The sequence below is a fragment of the Orbicella faveolata genome, unplaced genomic scaffold, assembly GCF_042242905.1.
Source record: "Orbicella faveolata isolate gen_17 unplaced genomic scaffold, um_ofav_v1 contig_2, whole genome shotgun sequence".
In the NCBI taxonomy this organism is placed as follows: Eukaryota; Metazoa; Cnidaria; class Anthozoa; order Scleractinia; family Merulinidae; genus Orbicella; species Orbicella faveolata.
In genome coordinates this window covers 27,159,090-27,180,000 of record NW_028301547.1, presented here as the reverse complement: position 1 = coordinate 27,180,000, position 20,911 = coordinate 27,159,090, and the positions used below count along the sequence as shown (strand labels likewise).

The window sequence follows — 20,911 nt, the reverse complement described above, 5'->3', positions numbered from 1 at the left end:
CACGCCTTTTAAAGTACTTGCCGAAAATAAACGCCCCTCACAATTGTAATTTATTTTCCTTTTGAATATGCTAACTTGTGTGAACTAATCGACCATTTGTTAATCCAGGCTTTAGGTCCCCTCCAAAGTACGCCGGAGCGGAAACTTGAAAGCGTCCGGAGTTTTCACTCTGAAAACACATCAAATGTTTTTGGTCCACACTACGCCGGAGAAATTTAAAAACGCAACATTCACCGGTCATTTTGAATTTGTTTTTGAGGAAAACTCGGACATTAAAATATCATAATTATAGTAGCCTCATCGTTTTCGACAAACTCCCTATCCAAATGTTTTCCCTCCACTCTGAAACGAAAAGGCAGCGTTTTCAAATCAGTTCCTCCGGTTTGCCGATTGAGCGGCGTTTTCGAATTCGAAAGCTCCGTTTACGTGACGGATTAGTGTAGAGGGAAGACCTAACTGTAGAAATAAAGCTGTGTTTACAAATTTCTCCAGAGTAATGTGGACGGGCCCTTAGTCTTCATTTAATAATTTCAAATCCTTAATAATTGATTGAGTTTAATCAAAGGAAAACAGGGCCATGGCATATTTGGATATCTGACCTAATTTACGATTTTATTTCTCCGTTTTCCATGTAGTTTTAATTTTGATTGAGAAGATATACCAAACACTTGAGACAGCGTTAAACCAAATTTCTAACGCCTCAAGGTTGGTCAAAAATACACCGCTGCGCTTCGTTTTTTCAACTTTCTTTTCGGTATTTGGAAATGTGGTCAAACACAGTATTGCGTCTTTCGATATATTACTAATCTCGATTCAAAGGAGCTAACTGGTTTTCAGGCAAACGGGCAGGTTCAGGACAGGCGAGGCTGTCACTAAAAGCATATCACGTGAAAGCTAATGAGCAAAAACGGTTAATTTATATTATGATAAAAGTTAGGACTTTGAACAGTGGACAAAAAGGATCAAAAGTTTTTTAAAACGTGTTTCTTGAAAGATCGTTCTTTTTGCGCTTATTTGAGATAAAGGTGCCAAGTCTTTTGCGGAGGAAGTCACTATCTGAGCCATTATTAGAATGCTTGTTCAGGAAAAGCCATCTGTTTTCTTTTAAGTTGTTTTTCGGTTAACAAAACAAATCGTCTGCAGTTTTAAATAATAGATATATACTACTTTTAAATGTAATTTACACAATTTACTATGGCCATTTCGAAAACTAAATGGAGTCCGAATCCCGCCTTTCTATGGTATGCAAATTCAAATTGAAATTGAACTTTTTTTAAATTGTTCAATTTTCCATTGAAATTCAAAATTAAGTGTAACACCTTTTTTTAACTGACATTTTAATCAAAAATGCAAAATTAGAATGTCAGCTTTTGCATCTGAACGTCTAAAACGTACCTTAGATTAACTTCTATTTTACTAGGTATTTTGGTTTCTCTGGCAATAGTGTCGCTCATAAAGAAAATTAAGTCACTTTAATATTCAAACAAAAATGTCAAAAAATCATCTGGTATACGTATTCATCTGTCCAAGCACAAGTAGCTCAGAACGTCCAGAATACTGAAAGTGCTGCGAGGCAGAGAAAATCTGCTGTCAACACATTCTACGTATTTCTCGTGTTTTTAGTTTGTAATTTGCCAGGGTATTGCGTTGCAGTTGCCCATCTGATATCTCTGCCAAGTACCGCTTTAACTGGTCTGTATTTTTACTCCATGACCCTGGTATTTCTTAATTCCTCTCTGAATCCTGTTATTTACTGCTTGAAGATGAGACACATTCGACACGCTATGATAGACGTACTGCGAAATATATTTCCAAGACAAACCCAAGCAGACGTGTAGTTACTTGACAGTTCTGTTGTAAAAATAACTTTAAAAATGTTATTACAACGAACAGTTTGTCTCAACCAACAAACTAATTTTCACCAGTTTAGCGTTTTTGATACAGCATAGCTCATGTACATCCGGCAGACTTTAGTCAGTTCATAAGTGATGTAAAAATATAAAATATCCAGTCTTTTTAACGTCAAAATAACTCCTAGGTTATCCTTATCTTACTTCGCTTCTTCCAGTGCATTCGTAAGCAAATAACATATATCTGTTGAAAAAAGAAAATGTGTTTTGGAAATATTTTGTTTTCATATTTAAGGTAGTGGAGTAGGCATCTCCACGTTAGTGCGTCTTCAACATGAAATGATTTTTTCTCGTTGAGGAATTGTGAAAACTCTTACTATCGTCGTTAAAAAGACGAAGCAGTCGTAGAAAACTAAACCCAAATTTATCTCGAAAGTTCATCCCCATGACCAGAAGTAGTTATGGGTGAAAACAAGAGAAGATGTGAAAAACACGACAATATGTCTTTGACATCATTGTATTTTCGTTTCAATAATCACTAATAATCTAGAGACTTCCATTCATTAATTCTTTCACCATTACCGCCGGTTATCAGTTTTATATTTCAAAACATTTTAGAGACGTATTTTAGAGACTCCTTTATTCAAGCAGACAGTCATTCATTTATTCCGGAAATGAACCGTGGGATGTTGGCACCGAAACATATCAATCGGGTCAAAGGAAAAGCTCACAGCTCATACAGAAAAACGTGAACTTAACTGGTCTTAACTGAACAGTGTCGAGCACAACTTCTTTCACAGAATTGTTCTGTTAAACCACTAAACGACGAATATTCCATGGAGGGCAAACAACTAAATAACAAGCTAATACTAGTATAAGACAGGACTGATCATGGGATCTTAACTGAAGGCAGCGCATCGAGGTAAATGACTTTCCACCATTACATTACAACACAGTGACGAACAGAAAAATGTTCGGAGGTGCTGATGCACAGTTACATACCTAATTAAAATTCAGTCCAGCTTCGAGAAAGATACTTTGTTAATTCAAACACGTAGTTGGAATAAAAAAGAATACATTTCATCCATCACGCTTTTGTGAGATTTTTTTGGTTCAAAGTTGAAAGCCGCGAAATCCTATTTTTTCCTCAAATAAAATTCACCATTTAGCACTGTAAACATGACTGAATATGCCCCAGCCAAAACTGGGGAATATCCGAGTGATATTTCCCAATTTTTCAAACTCCGCGTATTGCGAAAAATATTTGAAGGATAATAAACACAATAACCTCCATTTGGCGCGAAAATATGCTCGAATATTTGTCTATCTGTTCCTCAAAGCTCACGGTTTAACTCGAGCTACGCTCTCGGAAAACTGTTCGTTTCACGGAACAGATTATGTCCGCAGACAATTATCCGAGCATATTTTCGCGGCAAACGGAAGCTATTGTTTATTTATAATCCATGAAATATTTTAGCTCGCTCGCGATTGGTGACTGAATATCCCCCAACTAAAACTAATCATATGCCCCAACTAAAACTGGGGAATTTCCGAGTGATAGTCCCCAATTTTTTAGAACTGCGCGTGTAGCGAAAGATTAGAAGGATAACAAACACAATAGCCTCCATCTTGCGCGAAAATATGCCCGGATATTTTTCCGCGGACATATATTATATGCAGTGGCGGATCTAGGGGAGGGGCCCGGGGACCCCCCTCCCCCCCCCCCCTTATTTTGGGTAAAACAAGATCGCAGAAGGAAGAAAAGTCGGTAGGGCAAGCATAAAAATCCGCTTAATTGGAATAACGGTGGCGAAGTTAATTTGTGGAGAACGTCAGTATCTGAGCGTCATTAGAATGCGTCGTCAGAAAATACCTCTGTTTTCTGTCCACATAAAAATATGGACATTTTGGAAAAACGAATTCGAGTTCGAATCCCACCTCTTCGTAATTATACAAGTTCAAATTGAAATTCAATATATTTCTTTCCATCTTTCATGTTTATGGAAAATGAGAAATGCAACCATGTACAAAAATATTTTCCTACCTTAGGGAAAGAAAGTTTGGTGAGTGCGATTTTAGAAATAAGAAAAGGAAAGCTAGAATCGTGACATAAGTTGTTACGCAAATTCAAAAATAAAACACCTTTTACTGACTGACATTTTTATGGAAAATGCAAAATTCGACTGTCAAGTTCTGTATTTTAACGCATAAAAAATATACCTTGTGTTAAGTATTATTTATCATTTTACTTGATATCTTCGCATTCCTGTCAATAGTAATGCCCAAAACGAAAACTACTGAAGTCATTAAATAATTTAAACAAAAATGTCAAAACATTCGCTTAATTTGAACTGGAATGTATTTTTACATGAAAACAGATGCCAGTTTCGTACCTATATTCATCAGTTCTACCTGAAAGTAGTATTTAAAACCAGCTCGTCATCTTATAAAATCACACAGTCTGCGCTAGGGGAAAACAAACTTAGTGAATCCGATTTCAGAAAGGAGAAAAAAAAAGATACAGTCGTGATATATGTTGTTTCGCGAATGCAAACTCAACACATTTTTAAACTGACGTTTATCTTTACTTCTCAAACTCATTAATTATTCATGAGCTGATGACCCAATCAGCTCGCATCAATTGGGTCAGGTGCATGTATGTTGATACCCAATGAACATACCGATCAAGACACGGTAGATTAGTTCAAAAACTGATCAAGACACTGATCAAGAAACTTGAATTTTAATCAGTCTTAATTATAATTCTAAATACAGCATTTTTCCCGCTTAAATCATTGCTTACAACAACAATACAGCAACATATTATTCCTTCTTAGACATCGTTACATTAATTGTACAGTTTTTGAATTTTCCTTTCTGGAAAACAACATCCGTTAAAGATTGATCCTGTTTCTCTGTGGTAAAACATGTAGTTGTACTAACAACACTTGGACCTAGGATCTTTGAAACTTTAGACACATTTTCTTCTGTAGGCTTTTCGTACTGCAACAATGCATTAGAACGATGCCCCGACCTTTCGCGAATCAATTTTTCTTCAACCCCAGAATTGAACAGGGAGGAAACACAAGTAACGCGCAAACTGTGAGCGGTTTTGCGTTTAAAGCCTGCCGCGTCGCACATGTCAGGCAAAATCTTGTTCAAGCTGTTGATGCCTACGGGCGCTTTATCGAATGCGAACCTAGTTTTTGATGGCTTAAAGTAAAATGCAGTAACTTCCTTTGCATGAGTCTCAACTAACCCTACATACAATCTGAATATCTCAACAAGGCACGGCTCGTGCTTTTCCTCAATAGAATGACAAACGTGCTTGACCACTCGCGGCACATACTTTAGATCACAAAGACCTCCATGATAAGTTTTAGAGGCATTTTCTTCAAACTTAATAAAATTTGGACCAATTTCAAAGTTGTTTACAACAATATTTCTGTGATCTCCCCCCCGCAACCCAAAAACTTTTCCGTTGTAGAAATAGATCGTGTTCAATAACGACTTAGCTGATGTAGTTCCCAGCAATTTCTTTTGCCAGAATACTGCTTCTTCTTGCTCGCTCACAAACTCCTTTTCCTCTTTCTTACACTTAATGTGAAGCCCTTCTCGAACGCCATTCTTCATCTCGGCATCTAAGCAACGTCGGAAAAGGACAAACCTTCAAAAAATAACACACAAAATTAAAGTCCTGAAACAGTGCATTTTAAATTACTAACCAATTCGCTCTAAAAGTTGTCAAGTACCTTTTGTCACTAGCGTCCAGAGGATTCAAAGCTTCTGATCCATTTTTCTCCTCCAAATAACGCTTGAGGGCACAAATGATACCATAAACAGACTTCGGAGGGTATCTTTCACCGGACTTTTTAGCTACCTCCATCACAAATTTTGACAACCAATAGTTCAGCGACAGAGCGTCCATTCCAGCAATACCTACACTCACAGCGGTAACATTGTGTAAATCGTAGTCCTTGAAGAGACCGCCACAATCTAATACCGGAACTTTAACCTCTCTCAACCTCTGCCATTCGGCAAAAATGTTCACAGCCCACTTGTTTTTATACTTAGTTGAAACTGGAACAGCATCATTCACCAAAACATTTTCTTGAGAAGAGGTTTTTGGACCTCGAAAACGTTCTGATCTCCACTCGATCTCCATCACGCGGCATAATGTTAATTTATTAAAAATTCAACCTTTAAAACTTGCCCACATGGCCGCATATAAAAGATTCATTTCATTTACCATATGAATAAAAAACAGACAATAGCCTATTGAGCACGCCTACTAATTACCTATTCTTCGAAAAAAATTCTCATGCTACTTTGAGAAGCCAGCTCAAAAACTCGTGCTTCGTTTTTCATCACGGGTTCCAAACACCTCGAAACAATAAAAGCACTCCGCCTTCGGCGTCGTGCTTTCATCTGTTTCTCGGTGTTTGGAACCCCTGATGAAAAACTCGCACTCGTTTTTGATCTATTACATCAGAACAGATGCCAGTTTAGAACCCCTAATTCACCACTTCTAGAGGGCAAGTAGTAATAAAAGACTTAGACCAGCTTTACGTGTTAAGATCAAAACGTGATCTCGTGCAAAACTCAGCCTACGGCACAACTTCACTGTACCATCACTCAGTGCTCTTCTTTTTCAAAGTTCAAGCTGTATAATGAATGAAACTGACCCACTCTACTCATCGTACATCGTCAACTGTGTGTTCAACGCCTTTTCAGCCTACACCGCCATCATGTTGAACATTTTAACAATCCACGCCATGAGAAAAACTTCGTCGTTACCAAAGCCTTTAAAAGAATTGCTGCTGAGTCTCGCTGTTTCTGATCTTGGTGTTGGTTTACTTGTTCAACCTTTGTTCATCGCTCTGATGGTAAATCCTACTAATTCCACCAGAACCGCGTTTAACATCATCGCAGTTTTGTTTGTTAATGCCTCGTTCTTTGGTGTTGTGGCCATAAGTGTGGACAGATTCCTGGCCGTTCATCTTCATCTCAGATATCAGGAACTTGTGACTCACAAGCGTGTTGCAGCTGCGGTAATATTAATTTGGGTTTTATGTGTTTCTTTTCCATTTATTTTGATGGTGAGTTCTAACAAACTCGCTATCATGGTTGTCGTTACTCTTTCAGGGTTTTGCTTCATAATTACAGCAGTTGTTTATTGCAGCATTTATTTCACTGTAAAACATCATAGGCACCAAATTCAAGAACAACAAGCACAAGTAGCTCAGAACGTCCAGAATACTGAAAGTGCTGCGAGGCAGAGAAAATCTGCTGTCAACACATTCTACGTATTTCTCGTGTTTTTAGTTTGTAATTTGCCAGGGTATTGCGTTGCAGTTGCCCATCTGATATCTCTGCCAAGTAACGCTTTAACTGGTCTGTATTTTTACTCCATGACCCTGGTATTTCTTAATTCCTCTCTGAATCCTGTTATTTACTGCTTGAAGATGAGACACATTCGACACGCTATGATAGACGTACTGCGAAATATATTTCCGAGAAAAACCCCAGCAAACTTGTAGTTACGAGTCAGTTCTGTTATAAAGATAGCTTTAGAAATGTCAGTACAACTAACAGTTTATCGCGACCAAGAAACTAATTTTTAGTCATTATTTTAGCTTAATTCGTGTACATCCGGTAAACTTTAGTCTGTTAATATAAATGATGGAAAATATAAAATATTAACGTTTTTATGTCAGAATAACTACTTGGCTCATCCGTTATTTTACTTCGTTTTTCGAAGTGTATTCGTGACAAAATAAATTATATCTGTTGTAAAAAGAAAACTTGTTTTAGAAATATTGTGGTTCGAGGTTTAGGGCAGAGGGGTAGGCATCTCCGGCAGTTTCGGAGAAATTTTCGTGCGCAGAAACAGACAGCACTGGGAGACCTTTCAAAATCACATTGTGTTTATTAAAACCCCAGTTCTCTTGTAAATTAGAAAAGAATACGGCAATAACGCCATTATTCCGCATATTTTAGTCAAAACTTTGGTTTCCTCCAAGCAGCTTTACGCAAAGCAGTTTATTTTCAAATGCACTCTTCCGCGACTAATTGACATGACGCGTAGAAGCAAACAAGCACAAAACATCCATACGTTTAATGAGGCATGTACTGCTGTCACAAAAATAAATTGTTTTATTATTTATAAATAATTCAATTCATCAAGTATTTTTTCGCACAAATTGAAATAACTATAGCCTGCTGCAAAGGCTAAAATAATTGCGGAACATTTGACCGTTTCAGCTCATTTAGAATGCGCGTAGTTCAGCACGCACCTCATCCCCCACCTACCGCCCCCTAGGCAATCCACAGGTATTTGACTTTTGTCTGTGCCTGGAGAGTAGGGAATTTGACACACAAGGCCTTCCTGGGGTGGAGAATTTGGACTTTGACTGAGGGGGATGGGGATTTTGAAACTTGTCTGGGGGGATGTGGAATTTGAACCGGAAGTGACAAGTATACACTGTTTTACGAGGGATAAAACACAAATAGCGGTGATAAACATATTAAACTTACGCATTTTAATAACTTGACGTTTCGTATGCTACGCAACATACATTTTCAAAAGTGGAATAAAGAACGTTACAATTTTTGAAAACTATATATGAAATGTAAATAAGGGGTCTGGAAAGAAACTTTGCTCATCCAAGAACTTAAGCCGGCTCTTAATGTAAACGTCAGCAGTGAGAAGCTGATACTTTATTAATAAGCTTAGGCTTTTATTGTTTTACTGTTAAGAAACAGATGTTTCTTAATCTCGTTTCCAGACCCCTTATTTGCATTTCATATATAGTTTTCAAAAATTGTAACGTTCTTTATTCCACTTTTGAAAATGTATGTTGCGTAGCATACGAAACGTCAAGCTATTAAAATGCGTAAGTTTAATATGTTTAACACCGCTATTTGTGTTTTATTCCTCGTTAAACTACGATGGCCCAAGAACAAAAGCCTTTATGATACACTGTTTTTCCAGGTATGGAGATGTTTCTTCTCCATACCTGGAACAACCACGTGTATTCCGCTGAAAAGACTTGACACTTCCGGTTCAAATTCCCCACCCCACCAACTAACTGTCCCCTTCGTGCCATGTGGCACATAGGACCGCACTCACCCCACCCAACCCCACCAAGGCAAGTTTCAAATTCCCCAACCCAGCCAGGCAAGGATCAAATTCAGGATGGCAGGCACTTTACAGGCTGAAACTTCGGTAAGTGGAAAAAGCCAATGTTTACTTGCTATAGGTGGAGACAAAAAAGTAAGCTCTTTGGAGTGACCTTCTCCTTAAAAGTTCGCTTTCGTTAGCGAATGGCTGAGATGCCGAGAGCTGTGTGATTTTTAGGTTTTAAAGCCTGAATAGTCAAATCAGTTGCTGGTCAATGGGTAGAAAATCACGGTCGCTGATCTTGCCTTTTTCAAGAAATAGTTGTCCTCCGCAGAGCAGGTAGAGTATGAACTGCTATTGAAGAGTGACTGAACAAACGCTGTAAAATGTACAACCACCTCTCTCAAGAAATATTAAATATAATTCATTCTAAGGTATTGTATTCAGTTGTTAAACGCGTCTACTGGCCTACTATCATAACCTTTCACACCCTGGAATGACGCTTGCAAGGGAAAAACCCAACAGCGGCGCCCAAAACTGTAAATAGGCGACTTGGCTAAATTTTACCACATTAGTTGATCACACAAGAAATCCTTCAATTGAAAATTGTTCAAAAGTAAATCTACAATCAAAATTGCGATTTAATTTCTCGTGGGGTCAACAGGAGTGCCTGAAATATCCTCGCTAAGTAGCTTGCACGCCTACACTTGAGCAGGGCATTTGAGCGCAAGTTGGCCCAGGGGCGCGGGAATTTGAACGAGCCAATCTTCAAAAGTTCAAATGCCCGGGGGTTGCCCGGGGCCTTGCCCGGGGGGATGTTGAAGGGTTGAATTCATCGACGCATAGACGAGCAACTAAACCGGCGATCTTCCAGTAAAACAGTTCAAAGCTATTTTTTCTTTTTGTTAATAGGTCAATCAAACGTTTTTATTGCAGTTGCGCCTCTTACAAATATGCTGGCATGGAAAATACGAAAAAGAACGTCCGAAGTTAATTCTAATGTGTAACGCCCCAATTGCTACAGGGAATTTATTTATTTATTTATTTATTTATTTATTTGTATATTTATTTATTTATTTGTTCCTCATTCATTCTTTTATTTAGTTAGTTATTACTTCATATGTGCACTCGTACTAATGAAGAACGCATACGAACTCAAACTTACTGGAATGAACTAATCGACCATTTCTTAGTCCAACCTTCTGTCGTCATCCGTAAAACTCTATTAAAGCAGTTAATATTCAAATGCATGGCCAGGCTGATCATGAGGCTGTAAAAGAAACCTGACACGGAAATACTTAATTTAACTAACAAGGAACTTTACTCGTTACGTGCTGTTCTCGAAACATATACTTTGTCTTGTAGAAAACGTTACTTTGGTTACGATACAGATTAGTAGTTAAGCGGTAGATTAAAAGAATCAAACGTATCAGCAAGCTAATTTTGTGCATGCTTAATTGAAATTACGGTGGCGAAGTTTATTTGTTATTTGTTAGCGCTATTTACGAAACATTTCACCATCTGAGCGTCATTAAAATGCTTGCTCAGAAAAACCATCTGCATTTTCTCTTGTAAGAAGGTGTCAAAGGTGGGGTACCAATCACGCATCACGCTGAATTTTTCTATAAAATCACGTATCACGAAGGATTTTTTCCCCAATCACGCGTCACGTAAAAAGAAGTAAGTACATCGCCAATTTCACTTTCTCGACCCTAAAAGCGTCATTAAAAGAGGAACTCCGCCGATTCAACCGCAAAAATGTATCGACGAATATGTGACCTCTCACGCGAAAACGTTCCTTAAGGTATCCGTTCTAACGGCTGAACGCACGGCAAGTGAACGGATAATTTAAATAACGATATTCAATTTACTTATTCCAAGACATCTTAAGACTACTTGGCTCTACATGAGTTGATAACCACTGAATATAATAAGTAACGACTCTAGAAACGATTTAATGAAATGCAAACTGTGAAGGTAACATGACGAGATTCATGAGATTTTGAAATACCTAGTCTCCTCCGCAGCCGCTTTTTTGGATGTCACGCAACGCTTCTGTTGCGTGACATCCCAAAAAACGGCTGCGGAGGAGACTATGAAATACCCAACAGGACGTGGGTTCTAATTTCCCGTGACGTCATGGTGCTTGTGCTAACAAGATTACATATCTGTCATTACCGCACAATTTGTGGGTGTTTGTGGTGTATGACCCGTTTAGCATTTGACAGGATAATTTAATACGGTAAACCAGATCACTAACCATATATAGCCTGGTTAAAAAACGTTAAAATAGTTAATATTACAACCAGAGGCTTCGCTGTATATGCATCGCGCGAAATTCGATCAAAGAACCGGTGGCGCGAACTAGAGCATGGCGGAAAATCCACGTTCTGTTCGCCTCTATCGATCAAATTCGCGGACCGTCGCTAGATTCGAGCCAAATTTGATTCGCCTTGTCGAGCGAATGGTGTCATAAACCACGAGAGTTCATCGAAAGTGATTCGTTTCCATTTTTCAAAGCTGACATCGCAGAAGTTAATTTTTTTTTAACTGTCTGATACAAATGGCGGGTTCGTGTATCCATCATGGTCATCGTGGTTTCAATATTCCAGAAAGAAAGGCACAGTTGTTGTTTCTACTCTGTTCGGAATGGTTTCAAGAGTGGTACAAAGAAAGATCCTGGATGACAATGAAATGCAGAATTTCAAGCGATCGAAGCTAGAGATGTTTTTCGGCGAAAATACGACTGGGTTAGCAGGCTAAGTGATACACGGCTTTTTGTGAGACGTGCTTGAGCAAAATTGCAAAAAAGAGAAAAAAGAATGATATTTGGAAAAATAGGTCACACTTGTAAAAATGGGTCACACCAGTTCATGTTTGTGAGCAAGACGATTGCAAATATAATAGGTTTTTAAGCTTTTCAATGCGGACCAAAGTGTATCTCCCAAATGAAAGGGGTATCCCATGCAAATCCTCGAAGTTAAATTATAAAAAATGTCAAACCTCTGCTCTGACTTCTTTAAAACTGTAACAAACAACAATTGTAGTTACAATGATGTAATACATCAAGCATGAAAGACCGTGTTTAACCACATTTCCAAATATGGAGAAGGATGTTTAAAATATAACACACAGCTGAGAATTTTTGACAAAATTTGATGTGTTGAAAATGTGATGGAATGTGGTCTTCAGTGTTTGACACACTATATACACAAGTACACCTATCTTCTCAATTGAAACTAAAACTAAGGATAAAAATACGGCTTAAAATTACAATATCTATGCCAAATAAGATCAGATATCCAAACACCATTACATTTATGATTTACATTGTTTAAACCTGATGAGTTATTGATGAGTTTGAGAAAATTATTTGAAAATGCTTCTGCAAGTGAATTTTTAAGAGACATTTATCGGGCATTGTTTGGTGTCAAGAGTAAAAATAATGAACAATGTATTAAATTGCATTACTCTGCACTGAATGTACATTCTGGCAAAAACCGAAACTATTCCTGGAATATTAGTTAACCTCATTGTAACAGTTACAATAAGTTACCGTAGAAACAGTATGGCCAGCTTAAAAAAACTTTTACTTTAGCTGTAGCTGCTAATAAATCAAAAACGAGCTCAGTGAGCCCCATTATTTATCATCTAATTTTCATTTGCATGATAAGATGCAACGTTTTAGTTTTAAAACATTGTGCCAGGGAGTTAAGAGCCACCTTAAAATTTCGCACAATGTGTGACCTGTAGATTCTTGGCTATTCATCTTTGTTACTGATATCAGGAGGTATTACAAGGCAGAGGGCGATGGGAGGCGAAACATTTTATGGAGCTGGCCTTGTAGAGCTTCACAAATGTAAAAAGGCGCCATGCTGACTTGAATTATTTTGTAGAGACAATGGTATGTACATTTATCTCAGTTCTTGCAAGTTTGTAATTCCATTTGTCGTCATAGTGTAGAAGCTTTCATCATTTGTGGGCATGGGCTATTTTCCTTTTATTTGATTTTCTCTAGTCTTCCATCAAAGGGCATCGAGCCACGTGGAAATAAGTATAATTTTGAGGTTGTGTTATTCTTTATCGAGACAGAAAAACGATAAAAGGGTGGAGACAGAACAAACCTTTTGAATGATCAGCCTTTATTTATCCCCGTCTAAAATTATTTTTAATCAGGTGCTTACAAGCAAGTCCTGGCTTAAGAATTCCCACATTTAACCAATTACTTCCGCATTTATGTTGTCAGCTAATCATTTCATTGTAACTGAGTTAAGACCATCATTTCAATCATGGAGACAGACGTCATTTCAGTTGTCTGGAAAAGGAAAAAATTGACTTAATTTTAACAGGGTATATAAACAACTCATAGTTTCCATTTGGCGGGAAAATATGCTCGCATTGTCCGAGAAGCGGACAGCTTCCCGAGAGCGTCGCTCGAGGAAAACTGTGAGCTTTGAGGAATAGATATGGTAAAATATCCGAGCATATTTTCGCGATAAATGGAGGCTGTTCTATTATTATCAGGCTAGTATCGCAATACGCGCAGTTTTAAAATTGGGAAATATCACTCGGATATTCCCTAGTTTTAGCCGGGGCATATTCAGTCACGTGAGGCGCTTAGATCAATCGCGTGCGAGCGAAAGTATTTGATGGATTATATATACACTGGAATCCCGATTTCTCAAACCCTCATTTTTCCGAACCTCCCGATAACTCGAAACAAAAGTCATTTCCCTCTACTCAGTCAAACACTGTAATTTTACCTCCGATTTCTCGAACTATCCGATTTTTCGAACCAATTTTTGTTTCCCTTGGGAAACCACTGTATTTACCCCTGTACGGGCATAAATGGCGTGAATAATGAATGAATGAATGAATGCTTTATTTAACGTATACGCTTAGCTTGAGAGCTCGTTTACAGGTATTCCACCTAATAACTAATGAAAACCTAACAACTAAACAACGCTAATATCACAATTCATCAGGTAAAATCACAAATTAAATACTGATTAAAACTATTCAAAACTATTATTACAATATTACCGCCGCAGTCATTTTAAATCATGACATTTAAAATTACCAACAGCTCCTGTGGATTGAATGTAATGTTAACGTCTTCTTGGGTCCAAACTTATGCCATCAAATACACAAGTGAAAAGGATAAAAAGATTCTACAAAGCATAACACAACACGCTAGTAATTTGGGAAGAAAATACAGGATTATAATGATACAGGGGCATCCAACGACCGTTTTCTCTCAAACGCTTTTAAACGCTGTTTTAGGCTATCTGGAGTACTTTTAAAGCTCTGTAGGTTAATTTTAGGTTGCGCTAAAAAAATTTTATCTGTTCGGTTATTCTAGGGAAACCTGAGTATTCTCGAATTTATTAGGGCTTTGTTGTCCATTTCCCGAAAACCTTAGGTCTTATCGCCTTCCGGAAATGATAGCTGACCTATTTTCGGTACCCAAAACGACATTTTTAACAATCCGAAAACAACGGACATCAAATTTCTCATATCACGAAAGTTCGAGGTGACAATCCTCTTAAGAAAATCAGAGGGGATTAAAGGCCTTCCAAACAGATAATTTACCGAAACGATCCGTTGGTTGCCCCTGATGATAGATGCTGAATTTCATGTCAAGACATTAAAATTGCCAGTTGATATTTCTTTGCTTTCACTAGCACTTTTGAATTTTTTTTGTTTATTTCAAGTTAGTAAAATACGATATATCAGTTCATGGGTCAAATCCATACCTTATACCGGACAGCAGCATTTTTCCTGGTAACCCGGACACGACTGCAAATGGCATTCTCCGTTCGGGCAATATTCATTTATTGCCATTGATCGAAGCACAATCCGCTGTGAACAAGAAAACATTGCTCTCGTATGAGTCATGAAAGAAAAGAGCCATAACACAAACAAAACCTGAAAAAAAAAATTGATTTCAGCTCAGATAACCTAAGTAGCGTTTTTGATCGTGATAAGGGTCGTGTTTTCCATACATTGACGGTGAGATATCGTGTTCATGTAATGTTCCTGGTGTGTCTTTTAGGTGTATTTTCCCGCGCATTTTTTTCCATATCTTTTGACATTCCACATAACTTCCATTTCTCAAGTTGCAGTTGCGAAGCAAAAATATATGTCCGCAAAGTTGACTTTAAATTTTTTAATTTCCTCAGGAAGGCCAGTTAAACTATTTCGAAAGAATCAGGAGAAAGAGAAAAAACTTATCATTTTTAATTTTTGGGTCCATAAAATACTCAGAAATATATTATCCGAGGAACAACTACAGTGACTTACTTCCGACCATTTGTCGTAAGAATGGAGCAGGCATGGCGTTCCTGTGTCGGTTCCCTGGGTGGCGTCCACCCTGCACGGCAACGGTCCCCAAAATAATCAACAACAGACACAAATGAAACTTGGCAGCCATAATCTTCCTGCAACAAACAAACAGCCGTATTCTTTGTAAAAAGAGTTGCTACTCGCTCGAAGTCCTCGAAGTAGCACTGAGAAAGAAGAAAGAAATATACTAGGACAGGAGTATATTTTTGAAAGCTCATTTCTGTCGTTCAAAGGCTTTATTTAATATGAAATGAAGCAACTAAATGCGAACTGCTACAACAAATTGCTTAAATTAAACTACGGTTACAAGTTTTTACAACTACGTAGGAAGGCGACGGGAATTTTCTTCTAATCTGCCATAGCGTTTTATATTTGTTTGCCTATGTTTTCTGTCTTTCTTTCGGTTATACAGACTCGCCTCATAAAATAAGTTCGTACACCGTCGCCCTGCATTGCTCTAGAGTTTTTATCACCAACCAACAAGGGTGAAAAAGCTTTAACACTAAAACATTTTCTACGGAGGTTTTAAATATTGAGTTTACCAGTAAATGGTTTGATTCCCATCCAGCCATCTAAAATATTCTAAGCCTAACGACCTAATTGTTCCATGAAACGAAAGAAGGAAGGACTTTCAACAGGAAACTATTTCTTCCAGTTCCCTGGGCTAGGTTCATGGAATCACAGGCAAATATCATCATAACACCCAGCTGCTAACAATGTTAAATCTACAAACACCAAACCTTATTGCGTTAGAATCTTCTCTTTAGATATCCTCCTTTGAAGTCAGCCTTCCGCGAAACCTTCAGGTTAGCTCTCTGCGTACAACTGATCGTTATCTGCGACTTTGTCTCCTTTCAAGAAGTCCTAAACACGAAACAAATTAGTTTGAGCTGGACAGCTGTCAATTGGAAAAACAGTTTTATTGAAGCTCATGTCACAACTGCTGGGACTTGCGTGCACCTGTTAAGCTTGCAAAGAGCGCATGCCCAACTGCATTCGCCTAGGGTAGGCTTCAAACATTTACTTAATGAAACATTTTTGCCGAACGAGAAAAACTGGAAATATCATGATAAGAGGAGTTTTGAGAAACGTAAGACCAACCAGGAAGAGTGCCCCGACTATCAAACGTTTTTGCGTTCCCAAAGTCAAGTTCAAGGCTAATGTTGAGCGAAAAAATTACGGACAAAGACCCAGATTTTAAGCAAAAGAAGACAAAAGGCTACTTTGTAAGGTTGGCTTGGCAAGTTTGTGATGCGTTACTAAAGGTATCAACTTTTCAGTGCTGAAATTCTATTGATTAAACATGAGACTTAAAATGGTATCGAAATTGCGCTTAACTGTCGTCATTGTTTAGTGATAATAACCAGTTTCAAACGTACAAAAGATTGATTGATGGATCGAGAGACCAAAGGATCGATCGAATGATTGATTGATTGATTGCTTGCTTGCTTGCTTGCTTGCTTGCTTGCTTGCTTGCTTGCTTGCTTGCTTGCTTGCTTGCTTGCTTGATTGATTGATTGATTGATTGATTGATTGATTGATTGACTGATTGATTGAAATTGAAAACTGGCATGATCTGATTGGCCTTTGGAAAACAGCATCACTCGACACTGGCGGAACTAGGGGGAGGTTGCAGGGGGTGCACACCCCCCCGCTCCCGGAGATGAAGCCTTCTTCTTCGTGTTCGCTTTTAAAATTTGTTTACCTCACCAGTCAGTTACGCCATTTCTTAGTGGTGCACCTCTCCTATGAAAAATCCCGGATCCGCCCCTGTGACAGTAAGTTCTGTTTCACCACAGAATAACAACGTATCATGCACCAAGGTATTTAAGAGCAGCTTCGCCTAAATATCAACTAGACTTGGAAATAGCGAAAAAATCGAATTTCTTCAAACTCGCCCAGAATGAAGCCCTACGGGCACTAGTTACAAAAATATCGTTTTAAGTTCGATAAATCAAAAATTATTTTTTTCCGCAATTTTTTCGTTTCGATGCCCCAAATCGGCCAAAATCCATCGAAAATGAGCGGCATATTCAGAGGCTCGTAAACTCAAAAGCAAAAATATTCATTACAAACTGATTGCACGTCGTATTTGTACTTCCTTTCTTGTCTATTTAGAGCTAAATAGATCGTGATTTGATTAGAACTTAAATATTTGACGAATTTTTTAAGTTAACGACCCAAGACAGCTTTACAAGAGGTCTACATTTAGCCTATTTTCAAATGCTAAAAAGGCGTTCTGGTACACGGCTTTTCCCGAAATGACTAGTTTGGTCTGAAAGAGCATTGTTTCTTCTTCAAATTACTGAAATAAAATTTTTGGGTAAATAAAATCGTGAGCGCTGAGATAGCGAACCAAATGCAGCACTTCGTCCTGAAAACGTGACCTTTGACCCAAGCGTAACGAAACCAATTACTGCAAGAAAACCCGAAAGAAAAGCAAACGTTCCGTTATTTTGAAACAATTTCTAGTGATATCTCTCCGAAACCATGATTGCAAGAAACTATTTCCAGATATGAAATCTTGCAGGGTCAAAGACGGAGCTAAAGGGCGCATTTTGACACAATAACTTTGTTTGCCGAGAATTGAATTGCAGTCAATTCCAGTGAAATTTGCAAACTTGACGTATGTTAGCCGATACTTACCTGAATATTTATATTAATAGAAGAGTCGTCTTCTTGGATTAACCTTCAAAAGAGGCTGGACCCAGATTTGGAAACCTCTAAAAGAAGAAATGTTTAATATTCCGTGACCTACCCGATGCTATAGATTCCATGCACATGCCAACCGCATGTTTGTCGTAAAACCAACTGAACTCCACTGACAGTTTCCATGGGCAACCCCAAAATAAACAATCCCCAAAAATGTAAAGTGAAATTGGCTGTCTTCATGAACAGTTAGAAGCTAGAGTCAAGTTCCATTACCTTTTAAAAAAGCTTGATTCTACTTTGTTCACTCAGTCGTTACTGTCACGTTCGAATACTGCGTAGTATCGGTCACGCCAAAACACTGCAGACCGTGCAGACTGAGTAAGTTTCCCATACAAAGTCTTGTACGCGTTTGTCTATTGAATCAAAAGTCAAATACTGCGCTTGTGCAGCCTGTGGATAAATGACAAACTTTCAGATATATTTAACACTATTTTGTAACTAGACCCAAAAGAAGGAGTCACAATGAAAAGCCCAAACAAGTGTCTGCAGTCTGCACGGTCTCCACTGTTTTGGCGTGACCGATTCGCGGCTTTCGAACGTGAGAGTAGTGAACAAAGTCGACGCAAACAAATAAAATCAAGCACTTTTTAAAGGCATTAGAACTTGACTCTAGCTTCTAACTGTTCATGAAGACAGCCAATTTCACTTTACATTTTTGGGGATTGTTTATTTTGGGGTTGCCCATGGAAACTGTCAGTGGAGTTCAGTTGGTTTTACGACAAACATGCGGTTGGCATGTGCATGGAATCTATAGCATCGGGTAGGTCACGGAATATTAAACATTTCTTCTTTTAGAGGTTTCCAAATCTGGGTCCAGCCTCTTTTGAAGGTTAATCCAAGAAGACGACTCTTCTATTAATATAAATATTCAGGTAAGTATCGGCTAACATACGTCAAGTTTGCAAATTTCACTGGAATTGACTGCAATTCAATTCTCGGCAAACAAAGTTATTGTGTCAAAATGCGCCCTTTAGCTCCGTCTTTGACCCTGCAAGATTTCATATCTGGAAATAGTTTCTTGCAATCATGGTTTCGGAGAGATATCACTAGAAATTGTTTCAAAATAACGGAACGTTTGCTTTTCTTTCGGGTTTTCTTGCAGTAATTGGTTTCGTTACGCTTGGGTCAAAGGTCACGTTTTCAGGACGAAGTGCTGCATTTGGTTCGCTATCTCAGCGCTCACGATTTTATTTACCCAAAAATTTTATTTCAGTAATTTGAAGAAGAAACAATGCTCTTTCAGACCAAACTAGTCATTTCGGGAAAAGCCGTGTACCAGAACGCCTTTTTAGCATTTGAAAATAGGCTAAATGTAGACCTCTTGTAAAGCTGTCTTGGGTCGTTAACTTAAAAAATTCGTCAAATATTTAAGTTCTAATCAAATCACGATCTATTTAGCTCTAAATAGACAAGAAAGGAAGTACAAATACGACGTGCAATCAGTTTGTAATGAATATTTTTGCTTTTGAGTTTACGAGCCTCTGAATATGCCGCTCATTTTCGATGGATTTTGGCCGATTTGGGGCATCGAAACGAAAAAATTGCGGAAAAAAATAATTTTTGATTTATCGAACTTAAAACGATATTTTTGTAACTAGTGCCCGTAGGGCTTCATTCTGGGCGAGTTTGAAGAAATTCGATTTTTTCGCTATTTCCAAGTCTAGTTGATATTTAGGCGAAGCTGCTCTTAAGTACAAGTTTTTATTAATACCTCAAACATGACTTACACAAGCTAAAGAGATATAACTACCCAGGCCAGTGCTTCAATCATTGAATGTTTGTTAACATGCTATATGGTGGCTTTACTAATAGACTCAAACTTAGAAAGACACATGTTTGATGTGAAATTTGACTCTGATCAGGGATGGTAATAAGAGGACGTAAGTGGTGTTAACTTGTGAGAATCGTTACAAGCTTATTGCATGCACATTATAAAGAAAATCTAATGACTTTATTTTCTACAAATAAACAAAACCGATTTTAAAGGCCTGTTTATATTTATTCATGTTGCCATGGCAACGGCACATTCGTCAGCTTAACCATCAAAGAACCAAAGTTTGTGTTGTAAACTTGCTTGCTGCCATTTTTGGCGACCGAGGGATCAAGGGTTTTAGAGAAAAAGGTGAATGAAACAAAGGTATCAAAAACTGTGTTCAGCCACCTTAAAGTGCACCTAACCCCAAAATATTTTTTCGCTAAAATGAATCCACTTACTGTTAAAACTAATTCGGCGAAAAAATTTTTGAATTTGGTTGAATCCTCAATTTGCTATGGCCCGCCGAAAACGCGAAAATCGCCCTAAATCGGCGCCATTTTGTTTCACGACCGAGTTCTGGGGGGAATGGGTCCAGCGGCAGTTGTGACGTCTACCCAGGAACGAAACGTGTTTCGCCGCTAGTCATTTCACTGTAGTGGCTGTGATGCTCGTGAAGAATTTGCAGCTAAAATGCCTACGAGGTGTGTTGCAGGCGGTTGCAGCAACACCCCAGACTTAGAAAATGGAATAGCGCTTCACTGTATTCCATATTTTGGTGACGATCGGCCACAAGCGAAAAAAAGACGAAAAAAGTGAGTGGACTTTGTAAAGCAAGAGAGAGCGAAGTGGGAGCCTTCGAAGAACTCGGCCATCTGTTCAATGCACTTCAAGCCAGAAGATTTCCACCTCAGGTATGAAGTTTATATCAGAGTCATCTGAATAAAAACTCATCTCTGACTCTGAGGAGGAAGACATCTTGATCTTCTAGCGAAAATTTGGGCGTTTTAGAGCTAAAATATGCAAAAGCGAGTATTCTACACTAAGACGTCCAAAGAAAGCAAAGAGAAATGACTGAAGGCTGTTCTATTCGGTACCTGGGTAGACGTCACAACCTTTCTCGACCCA

General features: G+C 38.3%; 2 protein-coding genes, 1 long non-coding RNA gene and 1 pseudogene across 4 annotated transcripts; 1 reads left to right on the top strand and 3 right to left on the bottom strand.

Moving 5' to 3' along the window:
• Positions 1 to 4,574: 4,574 nt before the first annotated feature.
• On the bottom strand, positions 4,575 to 6,335 carry LOC149112643 (zinc finger MYM-type protein 2-like). The gene is made up of 2 exons (XM_089289144.1): positions 5,603 to 6,335; positions 4,575 to 5,517 (listed from the first exon to the last, which is right to left on the bottom strand). The coding sequence occupies exons 1-2, from the start codon at positions 6,013 to 6,015 to the stop codon at positions 4,674 to 4,676; spliced, it is 1,257 nt and encodes a 418-aa protein (XP_089145270.1). The 5' UTR covers positions 6,016 to 6,335; the 3' UTR covers positions 4,575 to 4,673.
• Positions 6,336 to 6,490: 155 nt separating this feature from the next.
• Positions 6,491 to 7,390, top strand: LOC149112642 (uncharacterized). Its single transcript, XM_089289154.1, has one exon. The coding sequence runs from the start codon at positions 6,521 to 6,523 to the stop codon at positions 7,388 to 7,390; it is 870 nt and encodes a 289-aa protein (XP_089145280.1). The 5' UTR covers positions 6,491 to 6,520.
• Positions 7,391 to 14,729: 7,339 nt separating this feature from the next.
• LOC149112641 (small cysteine-rich protein 8-like) lies at positions 14,730 to 16,182 on the bottom strand (annotated as a pseudogene). Its single transcript, XR_016207076.1, has 3 exons — positions 16,059 to 16,182; positions 15,277 to 15,413; positions 14,730 to 14,835 (listed from the first exon to the last, which is right to left on the bottom strand). The product of XR_016207076.1 is annotated as a small cysteine-rich protein 8-like (transcript).
• Positions 16,183 to 17,634: 1,452 nt separating this feature from the next.
• Positions 17,635 to 19,440, bottom strand: LOC149112640 (uncharacterized). The gene is made up of 2 exons (XR_016207081.1): positions 18,244 to 19,440; positions 17,635 to 18,041 (listed from the first exon to the last, which is right to left on the bottom strand). It is a non-coding gene; the product is annotated as an uncharacterized LOC149112640 (long non-coding RNA).
• Between the last annotated feature and the right edge of the window lie 1,471 nt (positions 19,441 to 20,911).

Excerpts from the sequence above, each read along its gene's own strand:
- LOC149112643 (XM_089289144.1), bottom strand. The coding sequence starts at position 6,015 with ATGGAGATCGAGTGGAGATCAGAACGTTTTCGAGGTCCAAAAACCTCT. Across the intron at positions 5,518-5,602 it reads CTGGACGCTAGTGACAAAAG|GTTTGTCCTTTTCCGACGTT; the intron begins GTACTTGACAAC and ends TATTTTTTGAAG.
- LOC149112642 (XM_089289154.1), top strand. The coding sequence starts at position 6,521 with ATGAATGAAACTGACCCACTCTACTCATCGTACATCGTCAACTGTGTG.